This window comes from Myiozetetes cayanensis, unplaced genomic scaffold (assembly GCF_022539395.1).
Source record: "Myiozetetes cayanensis isolate MyiCay16 unplaced genomic scaffold, myiCay2020 scf3, whole genome shotgun sequence".
NCBI classification, from domain to species: domain Eukaryota; kingdom Metazoa; phylum Chordata; class Aves; order Passeriformes; family Tyrannidae; genus Myiozetetes; species Myiozetetes cayanensis.
The window spans coordinates 14,930,719-14,955,317 of record NW_026087521.1 but is presented as its reverse complement, the minus strand read 5'-3'; the positions used below and the strand labels follow the sequence as shown (position 1 = coordinate 14,955,317).

Here is a 24,599-nt window from a genome sequence, read left to right as displayed (position 1 = left end):
AATCAGAGATGTACACCTTCTGATCTCTTAAAACAGAACACCTCCTGTTTTTCAGGTGTTTTCTATAATCTTATTTCTTGATTGTAAAGGGATTCCTACTTACACAGACACAGATTTATGTGATACACTGAAATAGGAAACACTAAGTGGCAAGGACAACAATAAAGACAAAGAGTTAAACTCTTGCAAATAAACTTAAGTGCTGGCATTTCCTGAATGACAGCATAACCTTTAAACAGTTTGGTAATACAGGATGTGTCTGACATATATGCTGTAATGAGAAAGATGCCTAAAAGCACAATTAGTGTTAAAAATTGAAATATACTCTTTCTGAGTTTTATACACATCAAGTTGCATTGAACATGATTGCCCTTTTTAGTATTCTAGATATTATTAAGGCAGAAAAAACTGCTATTGAATAGCATTTAATTAATTCTGTCATGGTATACTGTGCTAACATTTCAGAAAGTATGCAGAAAAATGAAGGCATCTTGATAAAAAGTAAAGACAGCAAATATTCCCAAACTTCCACTTATTCCAACCTACAACACATCTGCTGTATTTCCAGACAGTTGTAGAACAACAGCTATTATTCCTAGAAATGAACTATTACTGGAAACAAGGTTTTTCTGTGTGTCTTGCTGGCAAATTAATTAACCTTACAAGATATCAGCCAACAACACTTGCTGGTCTCTTATGGTCTTCAGATGGCGGGGGTGAGTTACAATCAAGAGCTGACTCTTTTTTCTCCTCTGAGCCTTTTTGTCACCTAGCAGCAGCTCATCTAAAAGAAACTACATTTCAAACTTGTAGGCTGGACTAGAGAATGACCATCCAAGCTAAAAGCTTGTTTATCCCCTTTAGAAGTGAGAGTTACCTTATCCTTCTTTAATACTGAAGCTGGAAGATAAAGTGAACCTTTGAACACAGTTACAGCTTTGGGTGCAAAAATTTTCCAGGTGGGCTGGTAAGTGTTTTAGTAAGGTCAGAGTCCTTACTAATACACAGATTTTGCTCCCCAGTGAAAGACTGAACACTGTGGCAGTATTTTCATGTGCACCCTACAAACTGGAACGGTATTGAACCTCTACAGATAGTGAAAGTGGGTCTTCAGAAATACGCCACCTAATTCTACACTGTTCACTTTGACATGATGCCTAATTACTTTAATGCAGGCTATTCACTCACCACTTTGCTATTAACTAGATCTGCTGTGCTATGTTAAAATCTATTGGTGGAGATCTTTTCCAACCCTATCTGAAAGTGTTTCTGTGTGTACTTTCATCTGAAATTTTCCAGGGGCAAAAGCAAAAGGGAACCTGTTCATAATCCAGAATATTACTTATACACATGGCAGTTTTGAAGAAAAATACCGAAAATAATGCAGAAATTGAGAAACAATTAAGAATTTTCAGAATTCTAGGGGGCTATTTAGAGGGAAATCAGATGACTGGTATGCTTGTCATTTGGGATCAGAAAGCTGGGGACAGTCTTCAAAAAGCGTGAGGATCAAAGCTGCCTAAAATTACAGGAATGATAAAGAACAGTTCACTGAAAAACCGCATGGTGGGATGTGCATGAGAAAGGAAGAGGCAAGAAGTAGATGACGAAAATCATGCAAATATACAGTGTTAGAGAGAAAAGCATCATTTCCCACAGGGTACTATCTAATTAGGCTGAGGTTCAATTTTTGCTTTCTTTTTGTCTTTATCCATAACAAACTTTTGCTGTTTGGTAAAAATGGTTAATTATGGAGCAAATTTAGTGCCTTAAATATTAATCAATTGATTTTACTGCCTAAAATACGAATTCCTAGAGACACAAGTCTTTTCAATTTCAACACTTTCAGCAAAACTTACATTCACAATGGATTCTTTTGTCTGAGCCATATCAGAAATAACTCCATCTGTAATAATCAGAAGAACAAAATACTGGGAGCCATCTTTTACTGAAGCAGCATATCTAAGGAAAGAAAAACCAACATTACAGTCATTAAAAAAGGCCCTCAATAAAAGCATATAAAAATACAAGCTGAATTTCAAAAGTAAAGACATTCATAATTAAGGTTGACATTCTAGTTTTAAATGGAAACATTGAAAAAACACAGCTAATACACTGATATTGATAATCTTCATGTGTTGTATCAGTGAAAAACGGGAATTGCTTAACTACCAAGAGGATCATGGACAGAATGTCCTTTATAGAATCATGAGTCGTTAGAAAGTCTAAGTTGTTCAACAATTATTACCTCTGGGGAACATAGCCTGGTATGAAGGGTATACACTAATATTTAATGGTTGGATTTATAGCATGAACAAAATTAATCAGGAATCAGCAGACTGTGCGTTTTTGTTGGCTTTTGTTTGTTTGGTTGGTTTAGGTTTTTTTGTCTTACAAAACGACGTTACTTATTGTTGACCCCACTTGCGGATTTATAGTTCATGTTTATGTGCACATTTGTACAATGGTTGAACATGAAACCCTGCAACCTTGGCTTGGATATTCATCTCTTTGCACCACCCACCTTTCAAGACTCAAGCTTCTCCCTGTGCTGTACATGAATGCAAGATCAAATACATCGAGTGCCATTCCCACCTCAGCTAAAGGACCCAAGAAGCAACTGCTCTTTGAAAATGAGCAGCTTTTGAATATTTGGAAAGTCCCAAAAGAGAGTCCATAGCAGCCACATTGAGCTCTATGGCCTGCAAGCCAGAAACTAACACCTCAGTTCATTAATCTTCAAATCCCAAGGGTCACAGTGTCCTATATAATTAGAACCTTTTTTTGTGTGTCATGCTCCACATGACAACAGCCACTATAGTTTCTACTTTTATGAAGGCTCTTGGTACTGTGAAGTCAAATAGCAGAAGTTTGTCATAAAAGAAGCAATGACTAGTATGGAAAGCAGTAAAAGAAAGAAATTAGTTGCCACTACTATTGAATTCTATTGAATAGAAGGCTAAATACATAATATGACTGTCAAAGAATTCACTGGTTTTTTGGTCACTGAAAATTTTCCACAGACTAAAATGTTCGGAAGTCTTTTGTAAGAAAGACCTTGTATGTGGAGGGGAGATGAGAGAAGAAACTAAGTTGCATCTAGTGAAGTTCAGATAATTCTCTAAGTGGAGGAAGGATAATAAACTCATTATCTGTTTAAAGAGCTTCTGAAGAGTTCTGAGATTACAGTGGGATAGTAATATCTGACTTTGTTTCAAGAGATATCATCAGAGTCAGAAGCATATTTTTAAATGGGAGGATGCATGAAGAGATTTCTTTGAGACTGAAGGTAGCTGCTGGACAGGCTTCTGTAATTCTGCAAAAGTTGACAAACATTCCTGAGAAACAACTGGTGAGAAAAGGAACTCAATTTATGCCAATGCTTTAGTAACACTAGATCAAAAATTTCAATTTTTGCAAGCAGCAGCAGGTTGGAGGTTAATTGCCAAGTTCTGAGCCAGACACCTTAACTGATACAACCAGCTCTGAAGAAGAAGAAAAAGCCAGAAAGTCAACGGGTTAGATTTTCAGATAATGTGGCTAATGCAGATGACAAAATCCACATATATGGAAAACTGGAGAGATTGTGTCAAAGGTGATTAAAGGTACTTGCGAATGAAAAGCAACTTAATATGCATGTACATAATTTTAATGGTATGATCTGAAGATGAAACAACTAATCCTAATGACAAATAACTAAAATCAGCTATCTAACTGTGCACAGAAAATTCTTTGCATCACAGAATTTACAAATTATTTTTTTACCGGTCTGTAGAACTAACAATTGCAAAACCAGATAGTAAATAAGTATTTCTTGCTACAACAATTAACTATTTTGCAAGCTCATAAATAAAACATTACCAGTACAATTATTTACACAGCCCTACTTCTTTATTTTGTAAACATTAGTTCTTTCTCTGTGTCTATAAATGAAATCAAATCTGTTCAGCTAGTTACTTGGCTAAATCATGTAAGCCATATCACTTTCCTATATAAATTCATGGAGGTATTATACTGTCAAGATCTTGATCTCAAGATTGTAAGCCAAAATCTTGTCTGCCAACATAAGGCAACATTATCCTCCTTAAGAAACTTCTACAAACACAAGAAAGGTTTTACTTTCAGAAGTTAGATGAGGTGTTGCAAAACACAGTACTGCTGCTTCCCAATGGTGACTGCTGTACTATTGCCTTAAAAGTTCTGCTACCAGCTGGGAGTTGCTGGCACAGAGAGACCTTGGAAGATTTTGTTCACGGTTTGGACATTTAAAGCTTAGAGGAACTATGTATGCCTAAAAAAACTTAGATTTTATATATATATATATTTTTAATAGATTCATGCATTTTCTGGGAGGCAATAATTCCATGCTCTAAAAGACAAAAAAGGAACACGACAGAATGATCTAAAAAATTTTCTTTCGTTATGATTTCTGCTAAGATCAACTGGATCACTTCTATTTCTTTTTATACAGCAATGAAGTTCTGCATAATACTAGCATGTGGTCTTCAAACCCACTCAAAAATACAAGCTAATCACACTAGACTGAATAAACAACTGTAAATACCTTTCTCAATGTTTTGCATCATGTAACTGTCAGGCTTTTATATGCAATAGTTGTACTGACAGTAAGAAGTTTCTGCAAAGTACCTGTGGTGATGCTTACCTGGCTACATGATTAATTACAGGAGCAAAGTTTGTTGGTCCATAAAGCTGTACAGATTTTAGACTCCTGTAATATGCCTCCATTACACCATCAATTCCATGGCAGTATGGATTTTGAGGGTTTCCATTCTAATGAAAATAAGAGATGATTAATCACTGAAAGTAATTATGAAGTAAAAATTATGTAGGTTAATGAACACTAACTACCCGGTGTACATTCTTAAAAGGCAGACCTAAGCATTCTAGGATCTATTCAGAGAGTTTACTACAAATGCCCAACATAAGTGCCATGCCTGCTTGTGAGTGCTAACTACCTAGGGAAGGAGGTTCTAGCAGCCCCATGTTACATGAAGTCTGAATCACTGGGACTGGTTCCTAGACATGAAGAGCATCTTAAGTGTAATTAAACAGTCTTTCATATACACAACAGTAACAGGCATTTTCCTGTGTGGATTTAAGGTATAAATTACAGGTCAGATGTAAAACCAGAATCGTGTTTAGGGGCACAGTTCACGCTCAATGATTTCATATTTAAAAATGGTAGCCAGACCCTGATGTTCATACACAATGAGAGTGTAAAGTAAACTACAAACTCCTCATTGTTTTGGTACAATATTTCGGCATTGGAAAAATTATTTTTGACCTGGTATAAGCAGATGAAGAAAGGAATTTACTCGTTAGGAGCCCACAAAATGGCTGTACTGTAACTTCTTAGGGTAGGCATTTTACCACCTACCTCCATAATGACTCTATAACGAGGATACCTATTTACAGATGTCAATTCAAACATGTAAGCCACATTCCAGATTTATGGACCCATGCCATACTAGGCAAATGATCTGTGTAAGGCTTTTCAAATCACCGTACTCTCCTTCAAGTGCCAATATCTCACTGGTTTAGTGTGGCAGTATCTCAGTCTGAGGTGGAGTATACCTGCCTCAGAATCTAGAAAACCAAAGCAGATTTTTCATGGAATTGGTCATTAAATGAGAGAGCTAAAAACACTGCTTAGCATTACACTGGATATACCTATATATGTTTACATATGGAGGAAGGAAATATACATATAATATATATAAATACATGAATATATATTGTGTATACGTATATAATATGTATGTGGTGCTTTTTCCTCTGTAAAAGCACCACAATGGCACATTAATTGACTAAATCAATTGTAGAAACACCCTTAGAACTGAAATATGTATCAATACATTTGAACTGGCTACACAAAGTCCAAAGTCTGTGATTTAAATGAGTATCTGCAATCGCACCTGTTTTAAATTACTATGTGGAAAACCTTTCCTTGAGGTAAGATGTGGCACTGTTTTCTAGCACAGGCTAACAGAAGAAATATACATCTACAGTCACCAATCTTCTGCCATGTTTTTGCTGCTATCTTATTAGAACTCACCTGATACACCTACATTTGCTTTAATTCTGACAACTTGGTCCTACTCTGAGAAAAACAAAAACCTCAAAATAAGCAAGAAGATAAAATATCCACACTAATCACAAGTTTCAGTCATACCAGATTAATCTTTCTGGCAAATCCTGGTAGATTTTAGGTTTGCAATTTAACTGACACATGGACCAATCTCAGATTTGTTCTTTTCTCCTCAGCTAATAGTCCATTTAGCTATCCCTATGTCTCTAAACTAGCACCCTGTAAAAGATAGAGAGATGCCAGAAAAATAAGAGAGAACAATAACAACAATAATGAAATATTATCTTGGTTCATGATTCGTTTGCTTCTTAAGATAGATTAGCTTCAATCTGAACTCTTTCGAGCATCTGTTTCTCATGCTGCTACAGCTGAGGTTAAAGATAATTACTTTTCTTTATTGCCATTTTTGGCCTACAGGGACTTCTTAACTCAGGATTTCTCTCAGTAACTTCACTAAGATGAAAAATCCTGCAGCAATTGTTTAGAGTTAGCACAAAATAATTATCACAATCTCTGTTCTTTACTTGTCCAGTGACTGCTCAAGAGCACACCCTTAATTCCCTAAAATTTATTGTAGTAAAGAAGTTCAAACAACATATAAATATTTATTTACTTACCAGTGCAAATTCATGTGATACTCTTCCATCTGGAGGCAGTCTAGCTCCAAAACCTAGAGCTGGGAACATTTTATCACTATCATAGTCCTGAATTATTTCACCTACAGCTTTCAGTGCCATGCCATACGCATTCAGCTGATAGGGATTCATGTAGTGCAGTGAAGTCGGCTGTGAAGGGTTACCTGTTGAAGCAAGGATCGATCAGATTTACTTTTAAACTGAATCACTTCAGAATTTGCTCTCTTAAAAAGTAAATTGTATCAGGTAAAAATGCGGTTTTCTGAATACATTTTAATAGTAGTCGTTTTTCAGTAGTTCTGAATACATTTCAACAGTAGTAGCTGCTTCAGCATTGAGAGGGCTGCAAGAAACTTGTAGATTTGTGTCATTTTTAACATGATACACACTTTTAAATGAAATTTACAAAAGTATTAGGACATTCTGAAAGCAGCTGTGGAGGAGGATCACAGTTTATCTCTGCTTCAACCCACTTCAGCCTCACTCCACTTGAAACTCTTTTCTTTGCCCCATCTCAATGGCATCTTCTGAGTTTTCTCTCAGTAGTTATAAAGACACAAAAAAATAATAATCAGAAAGTACACAAATACTTGCTAACAGCTCCTATTTGTTCAAATTTTTTTATGTAACTTTTCCAAATTCTATATATTTTGTTTGCTCTGCTTTTCTAGATGGGAATTGTCCTCTAGTCTATTGCTCAGCAAAATGGAATCCTGAGTCCAGGTGGTGCCAGTTGAATACTGATACAGACACACACACATATATACACTTAAAACTGATCCCAGCACAAACATATACAAGATGTTTATTTTTATTCTTACCATTTGAGGCTGTGAAATCAATAGCGACTGTGAAATTGATTTGGGTTCTGTAAAGAAAGCAAATACAAGTCTTATTAATAGTTGTACTGTTATGTAGAAAAATAAGAGATGGTAACATCTTTTGTGAGCAAACTATAGGACACTGACTTTCTAATACAGGAAATAAACACTAAAAATACTCTTACATAAGGATCCAGCCAAGGGCTACCCAAGACTATTTTATTAACACACTGAAAACAGTTACTTGACTTCACCCTTCCTTTTTTCATTGTTTATGAAAATTTCTAAATCACTAATAAGATCATTAACTTCCATAAACATTCCTAGTTCATTTTCAACAGTAATACTGATTTTTCCCTAAACGTATTTTAGCTCTGGTCATGGAAGACTTTGACAAGAGAAGTAGGCTTTTACTAATCTGCTCCTTAACACTTAAGACAAGACAGGACACTTAAGAACTCTGGACAGGATATCATAGTTTTTGACAGGGGATTTCTTTCATGTGAACACAGTCAATGCTCTGAGTGAGAATATCAAGATAAATCTTGGAAGACAAATTAAAATCCGGAAGCAGGAATATTAAGATCTGTATTTTGAGCAGGAGCTAAATAAAGCAATTATCATGCAAGGATCACTACTTAGTATATATTTATTGCAAAAAAAAAAAATAATTTATGAATTTTGTTACAGAGTGATAATCCAACTGATCGCAATTCTGTTCTGCAACTTCCTTCAGGACAAAATACTGTTGTTCTGGAGATCACCTCTTAGCTAGTAAGGCTCTATCAGGAAAAAGAGATTTTATGACTGTGAAAACTGACTTTTTGCTCAGACTTATCTTTTACATCTTCCTTCAAATTTCTGCCTCTCACTGTGTGCAACTATGAACTTGATGACCAAATTAGCAAAGATTAAAGCTCCCTGAAAGTTACTGAACAGATTTAACTCACACGCACTCAGATTAAACATCAACAATCCAGCACCTGTCCCTGCAGTAGTGGTTTTACTGTTCAAATAACTTGATGTGCCCAGAGAAAATACATTTATTTCTCTAAAAGCTGTGTTTGAAAATAGATTCACACGGAATCACCTTATCATACTATTCAAGGCTAACACAAACTAAGCTGCATTATGGGTGGACTCTGTCTCCAAAATTAAGCAAAAGCCTACCAAATGCCCACAAGTATCAAGAAGAGTCCTTGGAACAATGGAATCCCAAATATGGTTCAAAATGCTGTGACCTCAATACAGACTTCAACAACAACAACAAAAATAAAACCAGTGAAAGCTGCTTCAGTCTCTGAAAAGTTCAGAGGCCTAAGCTTTATGAGAGAAGTTTTCTGCTAAGTACTTCTGCATCCTGCTTTATGCAGTTTCACCAAAAAAAATTTTAATGGCATGACAAGTCAGATTTTGTTTTATATGTACTCACATGTCAGACCCCGTGGCTTCCTAATCACAATGTCCTTCTGCACTGTCAGTTAGACGTAAGGAGAAAGATTTAGGAAGCGCATGTCAACTAGTTTTCTACCACAATCAATATATACTGTGCAGAAAAGCTGTCTTCCTCAGGCAAGAAAAATTTAGGAAAAACAACAAAATAGTCTAGTATAATATAACTACAATAATTAACAACTATATAGTTGTTATATATATATATATAAAAATATAGTTATTAAGACAACTATTATTACCATAACACTAATAACAACTATTCCTAAATTTATGCTTACAGTCATTATTGGCATTGCCAAGAAAAACTGCTTTTGGGCTATAATCTCCCTGTACTTAAATTTTAAGGGCTTCAGGGTGGTGCAGTGTTTGAAGAGTAAAACAAGACTACTCCAAGCACTACATGTCAGGTACATCAATTACAGAAATCCTTCAGCATGCTGAAGAATGTGTCACCGTGAATTTAGTTGGTACAGAAAGACATGAACTTCTTCATCAGTGGACAGGTCATTTTACCCTATATACCACGAGAAATGAAGAAAGTATCTTAAAAGGAACAGTGTTCCTCACCTCACAATCACAGAGCAGCCTTTTTGTTTGGGTTTTTTTGAGAGAGCAAAGTGAAAACTATCGTTTTTCAATATGAGCTCCATCAGCACTGACATATATAAGGGAACAAATTAAACCTGAATGTAGCTTTTGACTAGGCTTGATAGCATATGTAATGATTACGGGTTTTTAAACAGTACATTGGAAAGAAACATGATTTTCTCCCGTGGCTTCAGAATGACAACCAGCTGGTCTGTAAGCAGGGGGGAGCAGTTGAAGGTTTGAGGATCACTTACTGCGCAGAACTCTGCAACAGGGCTAATGGAGTAACTCACACTACCAAGAGGCTCCATCCTCCCCATGGCATTTAAGTCCCTAGCAACAGTTATAACTTCCCCTTTGCAGATGCTTGTTTGGCCAAATGCCCTGTCAACATACAGAAGATTTTTCAGATAAAGTCTTTACAAGATCTTCCTCTTACATAGTCTTATTACTCCCTAATATTCTCCAAGGATACAAGAAATACATGGCAAAGCCTCCAAAATACACAGCTATGGCAGCCCTTGATGCCTATTTCTCATGCCAGGTCTCCTCTGAATATCAAATATGCATCCCATTACATTATATGGTGTACTCCCTGGATTAAACAGCTGTCATGAAAGGAGTTCTGTGTTTCCATTTTGACCATCAGGGACTCCATACAGTTCAGTTAAAAATGTATGTCCAAAGCCTTTTGAATCCAAACAGTGTGTGGGTATTGATTTTCAAAAACCCGGGTGAAGGTAAGGCTTTTAACGTGATGGGAGGAAAATATTTCCTCTTATATTCCACTACTCTGGGACAGAAGAAATGACAATATTTTTGAGCTGCAAAAGGATTCAGCTCCTGAATTTTATTGATTTACAAACGCCTAGGTCACTTCCTATTCTAGGAAGTGAAACAGGCCAGAAACTTCTGCACAGAAATATCTTCTCTGTTCACTAAATCTTGGAGCTTTGTGGCTCCTGGTGTCTCTTTCTCTTCCAGGCAAAGAAAACAGAGCAGACTCTAAATTAGGTTTGACAGGCATTCCTTAAATTCAATTGTATTCCTTTTCAAGGCTGTATCCCTTACATTCCTGAACTTATTCATATATTTAGAGGTGTTTTGATAGGAATATGCTATTAACTGCTAAGTGGTAGAAAAAATACAATTTTGAAATATACATTATTTTTAGCAAAATGTACCTATTTTAAATGTGGGAAGGTCACTGTAGCAAAATATGTGATTAACTATCAAGATGTAAGGAAAGCCTGCTATTAAGATGGCACCACTCGATGCAACATTCAGATACAAAAGAGACATCCACATCTTTACTGCTGTACTGCTGTAAAATCCAGTCTAATGTAGTAAAATAAAATAAGAATTTATGGACAAACTTCTATTTCATTCTCCAAAGTCCTTTAAGAAAACAACTGTCATATTGATGATACTGATAATGGAATACCCCAATTAAACAGATGCAGACTCAAAACATAAATGAAATCAACACTGTACTCCCTATTTGTTACAATTAAAGCTGTCAAGATTTCCAGTAAATCAGTATTAATTCCAGACACCTCAAATCAATTACAATGAAAGTTCTGAACATGAAGTATTTCATAAGCATCCATTCATGTAAGAGCAAATATTGTGTCTATTGCAGAATCAGTGTTTTCTAACTAAATGGAAGAAAAACAGGGCACTAAAAAAAACCAAAAAACAATTTTGGAGGATATACTTGATGGGAAAACAGACTGATTAATGACAAAATTTTCTCTTCCCTCTTGCTTCAAAATCTGTCAACTGTATTGCAACTGATACACAGTAACATTAAATCAGACAAACAAAAGAAGGGAGAAGCCAAGAAAACAACTCTGAGTCTCCCTGTCATGTTTACATAACTGAATATGGTAAGATTTCATACAAGTATTTCTATAGTTTTCACTGAGATGTACATAGAAATAATCGTATGAATCACCAAGGAAGATTCTGTATAAGATAAATGATAAGTATTACTGCTCATACTTTTACACACAGAGCATTCTACTGAATTATATTCATTTTTTGTAAAAAGAGTGGAAAAAAGCTTAAGTGGAATTTCTCTGGCTGATCAGTCCTTATCAATACCAACTCCAATGTTGTAAGTGAGGTTCCATAAAGTCAGTAGCTATCTATGGTCTCCGTGTAGGGAAGTACAGTCTCTAAAATGAGGAAACAATCATGGCTAGGCTTCGCGAACGAAGATTTGAAACAATACTCCTTACAGATACCACTTAGAGTGATCATATGTGAAGTACATAAATAAATTATTAGTGAACTATAATGAGATTGTGAAAACAAGAAAGGTTTGACACCAATCACATACCCGCCTTTAATATAGTCAAGGAATGAAACTTCTGTTTCAATTAGGAAGGAAAGCAATGTTACCTGAAAGCAAATAAAAGAGAGTCAGACATGAATTGTGTGTTTCCCAGTTGAACAAGTAGAGACAAAAGCACAATGTTTTTGGAGTTCTGTCCTTAAGCTGTAATTTCCTACAGTGTTAGTGGAAAAAAGAAGATTAAAAAAGATATTAAATAATTTCAATAGATAGTTCTTGAAAGGGAAGAGACAAATTGGTGAGTCTACTACAGTTGCCTTTTTGTTTTTTAATAAGGACAGGTGGAATGGAAGACTCTATTCCAGAGCAGGCTACCATATATATATATTTTCTGATCACTGTGTACTACATCTCCAAATGAATATTAGAGGCTAAATGATAATGCACCTATTCCATGAGCACTTCAACACTGTTTAAAGAACTCAATTACAATCCTTTATGTAGCTGCTCATTGTGCATTAAAAGTGGCATTGAGTATTGATGCAAGCCAAGGATGCAAAAATCTAGTAAATTATATGCATATATGAAACATATACAAAAATTTGGGTTTTTATATACATATATATATATACACAAAGATAAGAGATTTCTTCAGTTACAGCTTTTATCATTCAGAAATGATATAGATCCAAAACATAGCCATCTGAAGGTGCTACTGGCATTTTCAGCAATTGAGTGTCAGAAGTATAAACTCAAGTGGAAAAGATCCAGCATTTAAGATCTTTACATACTGTGCAGTATTTATGAAGCAAAAAATTAAAATTATTTTAATTTTATTTACAAAGTGATACAAAACTCTCTCACAATGTAAGTCCAGCAGGCAGGCAATGGAAACTGCTTAAGTAACTACTCAAAGCAAATCCACCGATAATGACACAAGGAATAAAAATGGGATGGAAGTTTGTCATGAAATTTGATTTGCCTCCACCTGCAGCAAAATAGTTCTATGTTGTAAACTTAGAATGAGATTACAGGTAGTAATTTTGTCTTCTAGACTACTTCCTTTGCCACAGGTTCTCTGTGATTTTTAGTGACTAGCAAAGTTTAAAATGATCTAGTTGAGGACAGAAGACCATGACAAAGTTCTGCCAGGCTATCAGTAACACAGACTTGCATATAAGACTGAAATTTCTATGCATTTTCCCACTGGACACAGTAACATTAACAGTTCATCTGTTCTTACAGTTGGTCATCTTGTTCCTAATTAATTTAAGCAAATGTTTTCAGTGCATCTGATGTTAAGAGGTAAAAAATGGAAAGAAAACAACTCCCAAAATGGCCTAAGTGTTTACTTCAAATCAGAAAATGACTACCAACATGTCAAGTTTTATCCAGTGAATTCTTAATTTCATTACTAGGCTTTACTTGAAACTAATCATGCATTCTGAAACATTTTTCCTTAGTATGCAATTTGTCTGTCTCAATTTAAAATGACCCCATAAGTAATCATAAATTGAGATGTGTACTGTATGTAAAGCAGCAGTGAGACAGCAGTCAGTGATCTGTATCCACTTTAAGCTCTCCAGAAGTCTACTTCTATTAGTGGGAATGATGGCCTTGGTACGTGGCCTGAAAATTTAGAAATCTGTGGGATAAAGAATATCTTGGGTGAATAATGAGGAGAAGAAAAACAAAACTGCAGGCAAACATGCAAGAAAGTGACCATTTGGAGAAGCATAAGGGAAGCCTGAAGGACTACTAGAAGTAAGAGCAAATAAGGACAAAGATGACTTGATAAAGAAAAGAAATTAAAAGACCCACAGAAAAGAACACTGGTAGAGAAGGACAAAGGAAAGAAAATTGCTAACAACTGTTTATTGGAAATTTTCATGCAAACAAAGAATAACAAGATTTTGTCTGTTCAAACATGGGTAAAATATGTTCTTTCAAATGGAGACAGATACATGTGAAGATGTTAAAATATCTTAAATCAAAATCAACTGCAAAACTGAACATGAAAATACATTTTTTGCTCAAAAGAGCCAGATTTCATGCCTACAATTTTGAGTAAATTTTTAGCGTTGGTTGAAAATAATCACTTTACGTAAGTTTTTGACTCACTAATTTAGCGTAATAGAATTTTATTTAAACATGGTAGATTTTAGTAAAAGGAATATGTTAGCAAAATGAATTAGACATTGCATGGTAAATTTTAATGGGCAAGCTCTTTCTGCCTATTTTTTACAATTTAAAGCAGAGATGGAAAAAACAAGTGTTTATTTTCCTACCGATGAACAGACCTACACAAGACTGTAAGAATGTGAAAACATTCCTTCAAGGCTATGGTTCTGCATGAAAGTAGCCCTACTGACTTCAGTGAAACTATTCATGTGGAAGGAACCCACATGCTGGATGACTTTTCAAAAAACATATATCTGATTAGGTTTTTCAATATACAGATCTTCAATTTTTATATTCTCTTTTTTTTTTTTTCTGTAAATTATGTTCTAAACATCATGGATACCAGGACATGGAAGCTGAGAAAGTACAAAAGGCAAATAAGAGCACACTTGGACATATTTTTAATCAGACTCTTCAAATTAAAAAAAAAAAAATCTGAAAATAAATGCTGTGTAACAGTAAATAGTTTTTGTGGCCTTCACAGAAGGTTCTATTCTAATCCTGTTAAATTACAAGTCAGCTATACTTTTCAAGTAAAAAGAAAAGCATCCAGTAACATAAAATATATTTACTTACTGTTCCAGAATTAACGTACTTTTTCTTTTTTCCTTTTTTCTTTGGATTTATTACCTAGAAACACAGATACATACATCAAAGCAGTGTGATCTAATATAAAGGTGTTTACAATATTTTCAATGCAGAAAGTAGTCTATTTTCAGTGCATTTTTACATAAGATTGCATTACTTATGCATCTCAATGCTGAGATGCATGCTGAAAAACAGCAAATTTATCTTCATGGTACCTGTCAGGTAAATCAATGCTGGTGTTCACATTTGACAAATAAGGGACTGGGGCAACAGAGGTGAGAATGTTCATTATATCTGAGTGCTCAGACACTCTTCGAATTTTCACAAGATTCAGCATTTTTCTGCATTCCTGATTCCAGGGTTTCAGTGTCCTATGTCACTACTTTGTCATTTCACAATGCATCTCTTCACAATCCAATTAATTTGTTTCCATCTTCTCATCAATATTATCTGAGTAACATGCGAGCTGTTCTACTCCCAGTTTCTGTATCTGGTGCAATGACAGATCTGACTGACAGGAAGAGCCATTGGGGGCACAGATCATACTGTGCCAAAGTCATTCCATGAAAATGGCAAAGACCACCACCTGACTGTGGACTTGTGGAGGCTCAATGCACTCTGCATACACAAGAATCTTCATGGAACTGGACTACAAAGGCTTAAACACTTTTCTTGAATGTCTGAAATTACACCTATAAAATTTCTCATTGTAGTCAACAATAAAAATTGTATTCCTTATGAGTACCTATCCATTCAAAGGCAAGTCTCAGACAATTTCATCACATACACATTAAAATGTACTCCTGCTTTTCTCAGAAATGCACATGGAATTAGAAGTAAAACATTATTTTGGTAATTAGGTCGCTCAACTACATAACTAGGAAACTCAAATCCTTGTGGCTTACTGCCAAGTTTTACTGTAAACTACTCGCAGATGTTCTGCGAAAGATAAGGAATTAGAACATTCCCCATTGAAATGTTAGTCACTTATTTGCTGTAAAATACTTAAATTATTTTGCCTGAAAATGAGAAAAACAGAAATACGTGTCTTCCAAAAATTCTCACCCCTTAACCAAAATGAAATTACATTTAAAGATCCTACTCCTTGCACAACATGGAACAGCTGTGAAACATAAGGCAGGAACAGATAAGTATCATTTGAGGTCTTCCCAAACAGGCTAAACAAGTGACTCCTTCTTTCCCTCCAGTATGGCACCCTGTTATATAGTAAGTATTCCTCAACGTTTTTACTCCCTTACATGCATATAAGCCCTTTAACACTTAAAAAATCCCTAGTAACTCCTGCCCCTCCATTTAACGATGCTTTCACTGGCAAGCAATAGATTATATCTGTGTAACAGTAGTTATTAAACAATGCAGTAGTTCTTGTTGAACCAAAATCTTAGCCAGAGAGTGAGTTCTGCTGACAATTGTCTGGAAAAGAGAAATGAAGGTAACAGACTGCCTGTCTGCCCTGTGGCAGTTCATTCACTGCTCTCCAGAATTCAATGGTCAGGCCTGAATTAGCAGCATATTGCTTGCCAGCAGTCATTAAATGCCAAAAAGGAGATTCCTCTGAACTTTCTGCTTCAGGTAACTTGACAACTGGCTTCTTACTAATTGCGAGGAACTACACTAGAGCTTGGAGAGAAATATCATGGTGAAAAAAGGCATCTACTTGGGAGCAAATATGAATTACATGACAGCTTGTTTCTCTCCTATAATTCCAGGTACTACAATTGTTATAATATTGATGTATTTTTTTCAAATTTCAGATAACTTTATAAATTAGACAACATTTTTTAGCCTCTGAAAGTTTTACACCCCTGCAGGAAGCTAGGAAGCTACATGAACTGTTACGTATTTAAAAAAGTTCCATTATAAAGAGCTTGTTCTAGCAGTGTTTCTAATCTGAAAATATGGGACACTCACTCAAACACAAACTTCTCTACCTGCCTTGGGTCAGTTTGTAAATGCAAAACATTTAAAAAAGGATTTGTTCAGTCTCTTTTGTTCTCATACTGTACAGACTAATCAAGTAGAAGCAGTACCATGGAGGACTGCAGTGTAGGGAGGCAAATTTAAGATGCTCAGGAAGTGTATGCTATCACTGGGAGTATGATATTGATACTGTATTTAAGAAACTGAAAAATTACATAAGATGTTACGACAGAATATTCCTGGTAGGGTAGAAGTCACACAACACAAGAGGACATTTCCATTGCATACGGTAATCTGTGTTGTGACATTATCCATTGGAAACTTCTGTAAATTACAATAACTCTGGGGTTGATCTTGGATCTAAATAAGAAAAAAACATTCATGTCTTTCAGTTATCTTTGTCCTGCTCTGCACAGCAGCACCTTTGCTCATCTTTAAAACAAAACTGCAACATGCAATTGGAGCACTCTCCTTCCCTTCCTTCCATTAGAACTTACCTAAACCATTATAGTTGTTATCACTTACATTAGGAATATGAAAATTGACAAAATAGCAAGGTTTAATAACAGTAATCTGAGACCAATTAAAGGATAGCTTAAGGAATGACAAAGATCTGCACACCATACAGAAAAAAACACACTACAGCCACACAGGCTTGTCTTCTTATTATTGGTAAGAATATCTTTCCATTGTTTTCAATGTTTTTCACTGGTTTTTTCTCATTCATTTTCTGAAAGAGAGAAAATAGTCATAATACTTACCTCATACACGTTGAACTGAGATTGTCCTCTTGACAGCTCTCTGTAACTTGTTGTGAATTCTCCAATGAAATCATGGCTGTATGAAAAAAAAGGGTTTCAAATATATAGCACTAGTAATTTAAGCATGTCTTTTAACTATTTATGGAAAAGAGAAGCATGGCCAATATGAACTGACACCCAACAAAGGAGCAATGGCAACAGACAGAATTTGCTTAAATATCTTTATTTCTCCTTCTGTTGTGTGTTCACTCTATTAGTAATACAAGTGTAGAGATGGAAAGTACTAGATTAAATCTTCTTGATGGCGTTTGCTCATTGCTGCATTAATGAGGACTATGCTGTAAATCAGTGACTGACCCCAAAAAAAGCTTACAGAATCTGAAAAAAAAAAGAGTGGGCTGCCAAAGACTATCACCATTTCCTCACTGGATGACCACTGGCACTACAGACTCTGAACTGTGTGTGAGACTGTGTGAGTGGAGAGGTATTAAGATTGCAAAAAAAGTAACTTAAACCAGAAAAGACCAGCCCTACCAATTTGTGTAACATGACATTTGAACGGTACCTTTAAGGGAAAGACCCAAAGCTTATTTCCAATCTATGAAGAGAAAACCAACCTGCTGAGGCTACTCAGCTTATGGTATTAGACACCACTGGAAAGCAGATCTTAATCTAACAGTAAAGGAGTGGCTATGGCTATCAAACTTCTTTCTAAATTCAACTCCTGCTCCAAGAATATATTTGGCACTCCTGTGCTGTCATTCACATTTTGAAAACTGCTTTGTCAACGCCTAAACAGGCTCTGGCATGCTGCCAAGGAGCCACTGTGGGCAGAGTGGCCAGAGGGAGTGTAGTGGATGAAGCATCGCTGAGAAAGGCCAGACTGGGGTCAGGGAACTGGGGCACAGAAACCACAAGGCTGCCAGAAGTGACTGATCTGACAGTTCATATACCTCAGGTACCTGGAGTGGAAGCAAATACAGGGGCGAGTACCTAAAGGCAGCGACACACCTTCCAGTACTCACAGAATCATAGAATCAACTGGGTTGGAAAAGACCTCCGAGATCATCAAGTCTAACCCTCGATCCAGCACTGCTGTGGTTACAGGACCATGACACTCAGTGCCACATCCAGTCTCATCTTAAAAACCTCCACATATGGTGAATCCACCACCTCCCTGGGCAGCCCATTCCAATGTCTGATTACCCTCTCTGCAAAGAACTTCTTCCTAACATCCAACCTAAACCTCCCTGGCAGAGCTTAAGACCATGCTCTCTTGTCCTACTGCTGGTTGCCTGGGAGAAGACACCGACCCCCACCTGGCTACAACCTCCTCTCAGGTAGTTGTAGAGAGTGATGAGGTCACCCCTGAGCCTCCTCTTCTCCAGACTAAACAACCCCAGCTCCCTCAGCCTCTCCTCATAGGACTTGTGCTCAAGTCCCTTCACCAGCCTGGTTGCTCTTCTCTGGACCTGCTCCAGCACCTCAATATCCTTCCTGAACTGAGGGGCCCAGAACTGGACACAGTGCTCCAAGTGTGGCCTCACCAGTGCTGAGTACAGGGGAAGGATCACTTCCCTGCTCCTGCTGGCCACACTGATCTTGATGCAGGCCAGGATGCCACTGGCCTTCTTGGCCACCTGGGCACACTGCTGGCTCATGTTCAGATCCTTGTCAAAGCCATCAGACCCGTTCCTGTTCTCCACTCTGCCCAGCTGAACTTTGCTCACTGCTGCTCCAAATTTTCCCAGCTGTGCCCTAACAAGGCGTTGTACTCTACGTGCTGCCTCCACATCTGGCAAGCTATGAAACTAACTTTTTTACTTTCCCTCCAATGGTAAACTAGAATAGGAAGTCAAAGTTTTATGACTTTGTGACTGTAAAACTTCTTTTTAAGAAATACAGCACACTTCTAATTAAGCTATAAATATTAACAGCAAATTGAAATAAATCTGAATGTTGCAAGAAGAGGAAAAATGGAAACAATCCACAACAACATGAAATTTCTTTCTTGCTTTATTCATAATGAAATGAAATTAAATTAACAAAATCGCACCTCAAATATAAATTTCATTTTCTGAAATCAGCATGAATTCATTTGTAAATCAAACAACTAAAAGGTCCAGTCATCATGCTAATGCACATGAAATAAGCAAAGCATTCTGTAAGTAAGTTTGTGAAATACTGTATGATGAAGATACTCCTGATTAGTCAGTTTCAGAATGGACTACCTCCCATGAAACATTCCCCTTTCAGTTTGGAGATAAGGAAATTCTTCCAAGATAGACAAAGACTTTTCTTAAGAAACATATTCTGATGAAGTGCTCTCCAGACTGCAATGACTATTTAACCAGGGAACAGAGGAAGCCATCCATCCATGCTATGGTACTTGAGCCCATAAGGTGTATTTAACCTTGGGTAGCCATGGCACTGGACAAAAATGCATATTGGTTAAACTGGAATCTTTCCCTTTTGTAACAGTTCTAACCTTATATTTTCAAGTGAGCTTGTATATTTTGAAGGCAGAAATTCAAACAATAGCTTAATGACTACCTAACAAACACGCTGTAGCAAACAGCAAACATAAGCAATTCCAGACAGGACTGTCTCTGGGGAGCCAAAAAAATCGATACTGCTTAAAAATAATTGCTTCTTTAATTCGAAGAGACACTGGAAAGTCTCCTTTCCTTGTGGCTATATGCAAACATTGACAAGACCTGAGCTAGAAAGATGTAATTCCTCTGAATTAATCACATTAAAAAGGTATGAGCATATAAAACCAGTTTCAGAGTTCTCTGCACTTAAAAGATCATCAACTTGGATTTTAACACTCGGTATTCAGGTGGATGTGTGCCCCTTCCCAAGGCTGGCTCTGAAGGATGAGTGCCTGTTGGGCAAAAATTGCCTTTGCCAGATGTATCACTCAAAGAAAAATAAGGCACTGATGCCTCACAATATTAATGATAAGGCTTCACCAAGTGGATCTCCTTATTAGTCTCCAGACTGAGAATCCAAAATAGTTATTCTCTTTGTCCTCCTAACACCAAATAATACTAGATATACAGACTTTTGTCCATGAATGGCATATCAGAGCACTGAACCAAAGGCTCTTAGAACACAAAAGAATCGCTTGAAGCCTATCTCCCTAAATCTTCCACTTTTAGTCCAATGTTCTCAAGTGCTGAAAATCACTTCCAAAATTGTATTAACTTTGAATTTTTTAATTATCTAAAGAGAAGAAAATAGAGGAAAGGACAATCATAATCAGAAATACATCAATGAATAAGGGAAAAATGCAATAATTTAAAAATCAACTATCTAGTTGGAGAAGGAAGATGAAAATGGAGGACAAAAAATAAGGTGAAACAGCCTAGAATCTGAGATTAAACTCTCTCCTGCAGTGCTGAAATTCTCAAATGAATGGTTCAGTGGCCCCAGGTTAGGACAACAATATTTACAGCTTTAAAACTTGAGAAAAACCACTTCTTGTACATAACAGCCATATCAAGACTATGACATGGTTTTTGCACCATGTATGCTAAGGAGTATTTTTTTCTGAAACTAAGTGAAAAAGCCTTCAGAGAGAAATAAAAACCTCAGAGTATTGCTGATGTGAAGTTGCACATTATCTTATTTTTTTCCTTCTGTTATACCAGTCTGCAAGCACTTAACTGATAAGGACACTCAAAAAAAACCCCACATGACTCTGTTTCACACTTTGGGCTTGTCCAAAGTAACAAAACTAACTTTTGTGACTTCTTACAGCATCAAATATTTTGGGTTTTGTCACAGCTCTTAGAAGCAATGAAAGTATCAATTAGAACAAGTGATCCACATTTTGACAATTTTTGAGTAAAAACTGGTTTGAGACAAAGAAATATTTAATATTTAATAGTGTTAATATTACAAAAAGCCTGTATATTACTTTCAGTCAAGAAATTCTAAGTGATGTTTGAAAACAAATGAGAGTTATTTGATAATGATATTACATGATGACAATTACTCTTAAGAATGTAATTTAGGAACATGACAGTAAGAAGCTCAACCCAAAACAACGTGGTGCTGCTTTTTTCAAAACACAGATAACACAGAATGGGGAAAAGGGAAAAAACCTTTTTTAGTCAAGACTCTGAAAGTCAGAATCAGGTCAAATCAAGAGTCAGAAATCAAGTGTATGCACAGTAATGTTGCCTTCCTGATTGCAGAACAGCCTGCAAAGTTCAGTGTAACTTGCTTAGCTATCTAGAGAGCAGGCAGTCCTTCAAAGGTTGTCCCTGTCCAGTCTGCGCATCTTTGGAGCAAACAGATTCAGCACAGTGACGTGATCAGCTAGTATAGCAACTGCTTATAGAAAGAGTCCATCAAAAATGGAAATTAATATAAACTGCGTAACAGCAGACTTGTACAAAAAATTGTTAGAGTAGTTCTTGAATGGGATTCATTTCAGATACACCTGGCAATGAAAAGTCAAATTAGGCCCTTAGGTTCTCGCTATGATCAATAGTAAGGGATAAGCACCACCAACTGGCAATTTATTCCAGGTAGGATGGATTCAATCAGACCATTTTCCCCTGTAAGTTACTGAAGTAGCTTAAATGATTAGTTCAATCTACTTGTCTGATTTTTACATTGTCTGAAGTTACATGAGATGAGTACTGTCTCATCTTTCAGAGGAATTTAACATGTAAGATGTCAGTGTTCTGTCTGCTTCTAAATTCAAAAAAGACAGAAAACAAAATGCCCCCAAAATTCATACAATTAGAATAAAAAGGAAAACACATAAATAGTATTCTTCGCTTTTTGTTTTTATAGATATTAATTTTATAGGTATTCAAATTCTGATGTGAGCAAAAGCAGATAATCTTTCAAACTGCTAGAAAGTGGAGAGGCTAATGATTGCCTAAAATCCACAGTATGTTGAAGATTTCACTCAGAATTGCAGTCACATAGCATTATTTGTCAGATTTCTTCCTTTTCTTCTTAACCTTACCAAATTTGAAAAAAAAAAGGGACAGCAGATGGGGTTTGATATCTTGAAAAAATACAATCCTTATTTTAATTAACTTAGCAATATAATTAACTTTCCATTGTTAGTTTATTTTCAAAAAATATTGTAGCTTATGCACAAAAGTACAAATATATAAAATTTTCAAGGATTTGGCAAATATCAGTGAGGAAAAGATGTTAATAGAAATTCTAACAGGGATGCACTAATTTTTGCTAGTATGGCTTTGTTAATTTAAATACACTTATTTTAATTGACAGAATATGTTATTTTTCCTCTTCAGGGAACATCTGATTAAGAAGGATGAATTTGCACTAGCAGATATTTATAGAGGGCAAACATGTGATAAGAATGCTTATAAATCAACAGGCTTCATGATGGAACCAAAAAGACAAAACTATAATTTGAGAAAGCTATATATGCTTTTGGATCTTGTCAGTAAGGAAATAAAAGGTAGCACAGGATAAGTTTGCCTAGTATGGTTATAATACTAGAAGAAAATTGCATCGGTAGTATTAAAGACATTACTGTAAAATAATATTATAAATCAAAATGAAGGTGCATATCCATACATTTAAAAAAATAAATTAAGATTAATAGGAAATAATTAACACAGACAAACTTAAAGGTAAATAGAAATCAACATATTATTATATTTCTTTTAGTTCTAGCACCATGATTTATGAGTTTCTAACTAAAGTATTAAGATATAAGCTCTGACATTATTAAAAGAATAGGAGGTATCAATCCAGTGTGTTAAAAAATAAATCTACCTTGTTTATCAGAATAAAGGCAATTTGAAAGGCTAATTTCTTCAGAAAAAAATGCACAGTCAGTACAGAATAATAGCAGATATCCCTCCAGAATTTAGTAACAGAAAATCTAGGGATATTCTGCTGTCCTCTTTCCAGCAATAAAGTTATATAAAACTCAGGTCTTTCAACTCGAGTTTATAACAACGTTTTGATGAAGACAGAGATATGGAAATGAACATTCAAACACAATCTGAAATTAAGACAATTAATAGGTGGCTTCTACATTGCAATATCTAGGCAACCATGAAGTAGCAATTGCAGGCACAGGTATTTTGTCATACGTGAAAAGCAATGGTTTATAAAGCAGTGTTTTAAGAAAAAGAAAGTAGATTATAAAACAGATGAAGCCTCTCTTCATACAGGTACATTAACTGGTAACATAATGAGAGTCACAAAACTGATTTTACAGATCATAAAGCATCCCATCTTGCTTGTTCCATGGATGAATATACACACAGCGTGTTTGAAATAGGCATCAGTATTCACCACAATTGCAAAATAAAAAATAACTCTATCACAGCAAAACTCTTTTTCTAACACTTGTACCCCTAAATATAGATAAATAACATTCTCTAATCCTGTTCTGTACACTAAATATTTATACTTTTTAAAATGTGTATAAGCATGCACAGATAACCCTAAAGTTTAACAACAGAACTAATGTCTTACCTTCCATCTCTATCCCAGTCATACACTTCTACTTTTATTGTCCTAAAAATAAAAAAATAAATCAACAACAGGACCTTATTAAAACATATGTTAAAATGTACCCCCACTGCCTTTAAGTTTAATGGCATATGGGTGCATCAGTTGTGCCAAATCCAGAAAGCAGAATTTTATAGTCATTTCTCATGGGGCAGCAAATAGCCAATCGCTCAGGTTATGTAACCCATCTTCATAAATTACTAATAAAATACAATGGAAACTAAGAAAACAGTTAAACACACTGCAAGTTTAGCCAATATATTTTTACTTGCTGATGCTCTGAATTTAAAGTATTATCACAGTTTTTAAAAACACATTTTGCCTGTTTCCCTACGAGTAATGTGAACCTCTGAGGATATCTCTAACTACTCTTGTTTCACTGATGACTGGGAAAGACAAAATATAGAAAACAAAAATTTATCATGTAGAGGTTCAATCTTGTTTTACCTACTTAGTTCAAGAGTGGATTTCTTAAAATGCAAATCCTACAGAGCCTATTATCATGAACATCATTAATGAAACAGAAAGCATATATGAGGTTGGGGATAGTATATAGCTTTATTTATCTCTTTTTACTACAGAAAGGGTACATGGATAAGTAAATTCAACAATCAGCAACAGTGAATCCTACCTGGCCTAAAATGAACTGAACATTCATTCAAATGTAACACCTCCAGACCTCCTGTATTTTAAGCA

At 35.7% G+C, this 24,599-nt stretch overlaps 1 protein-coding gene across 1 annotated transcript in view; it reads right to left on the bottom strand.

The window, feature by feature from the left end:
* The window catches only part of CPNE8 (copine 8), an 81,384-nt gene that overhangs the window by 10,860 nt on the left and 45,925 nt on the right, over window positions 1-24,599 (bottom strand). Inside the window, exons 10-17 of the mRNA XM_050324121.1 lie at window positions 23,868-23,909; window positions 17,379-17,454; window positions 14,665-14,718; window positions 11,953-12,014; window positions 7,566-7,612; window positions 6,727-6,908; window positions 4,664-4,791; window positions 1,860-1,962 (exon numbers count right to left, since the gene is read on the bottom strand). Of these exons, the coding sequence (XP_050180078.1) occupies window positions 1,860-1,962; window positions 4,664-4,791; window positions 6,727-6,908; window positions 7,566-7,612; window positions 11,953-12,014; window positions 14,665-14,718; window positions 17,379-17,454; window positions 23,868-23,909 (694 nt within the window). The remainder of the gene's footprint in view (window positions 1-1,859; window positions 1,963-4,663; window positions 4,792-6,726; window positions 6,909-7,565; window positions 7,613-11,952; window positions 12,015-14,664; window positions 14,719-17,378; window positions 17,455-23,867; window positions 23,910-24,599) is intronic.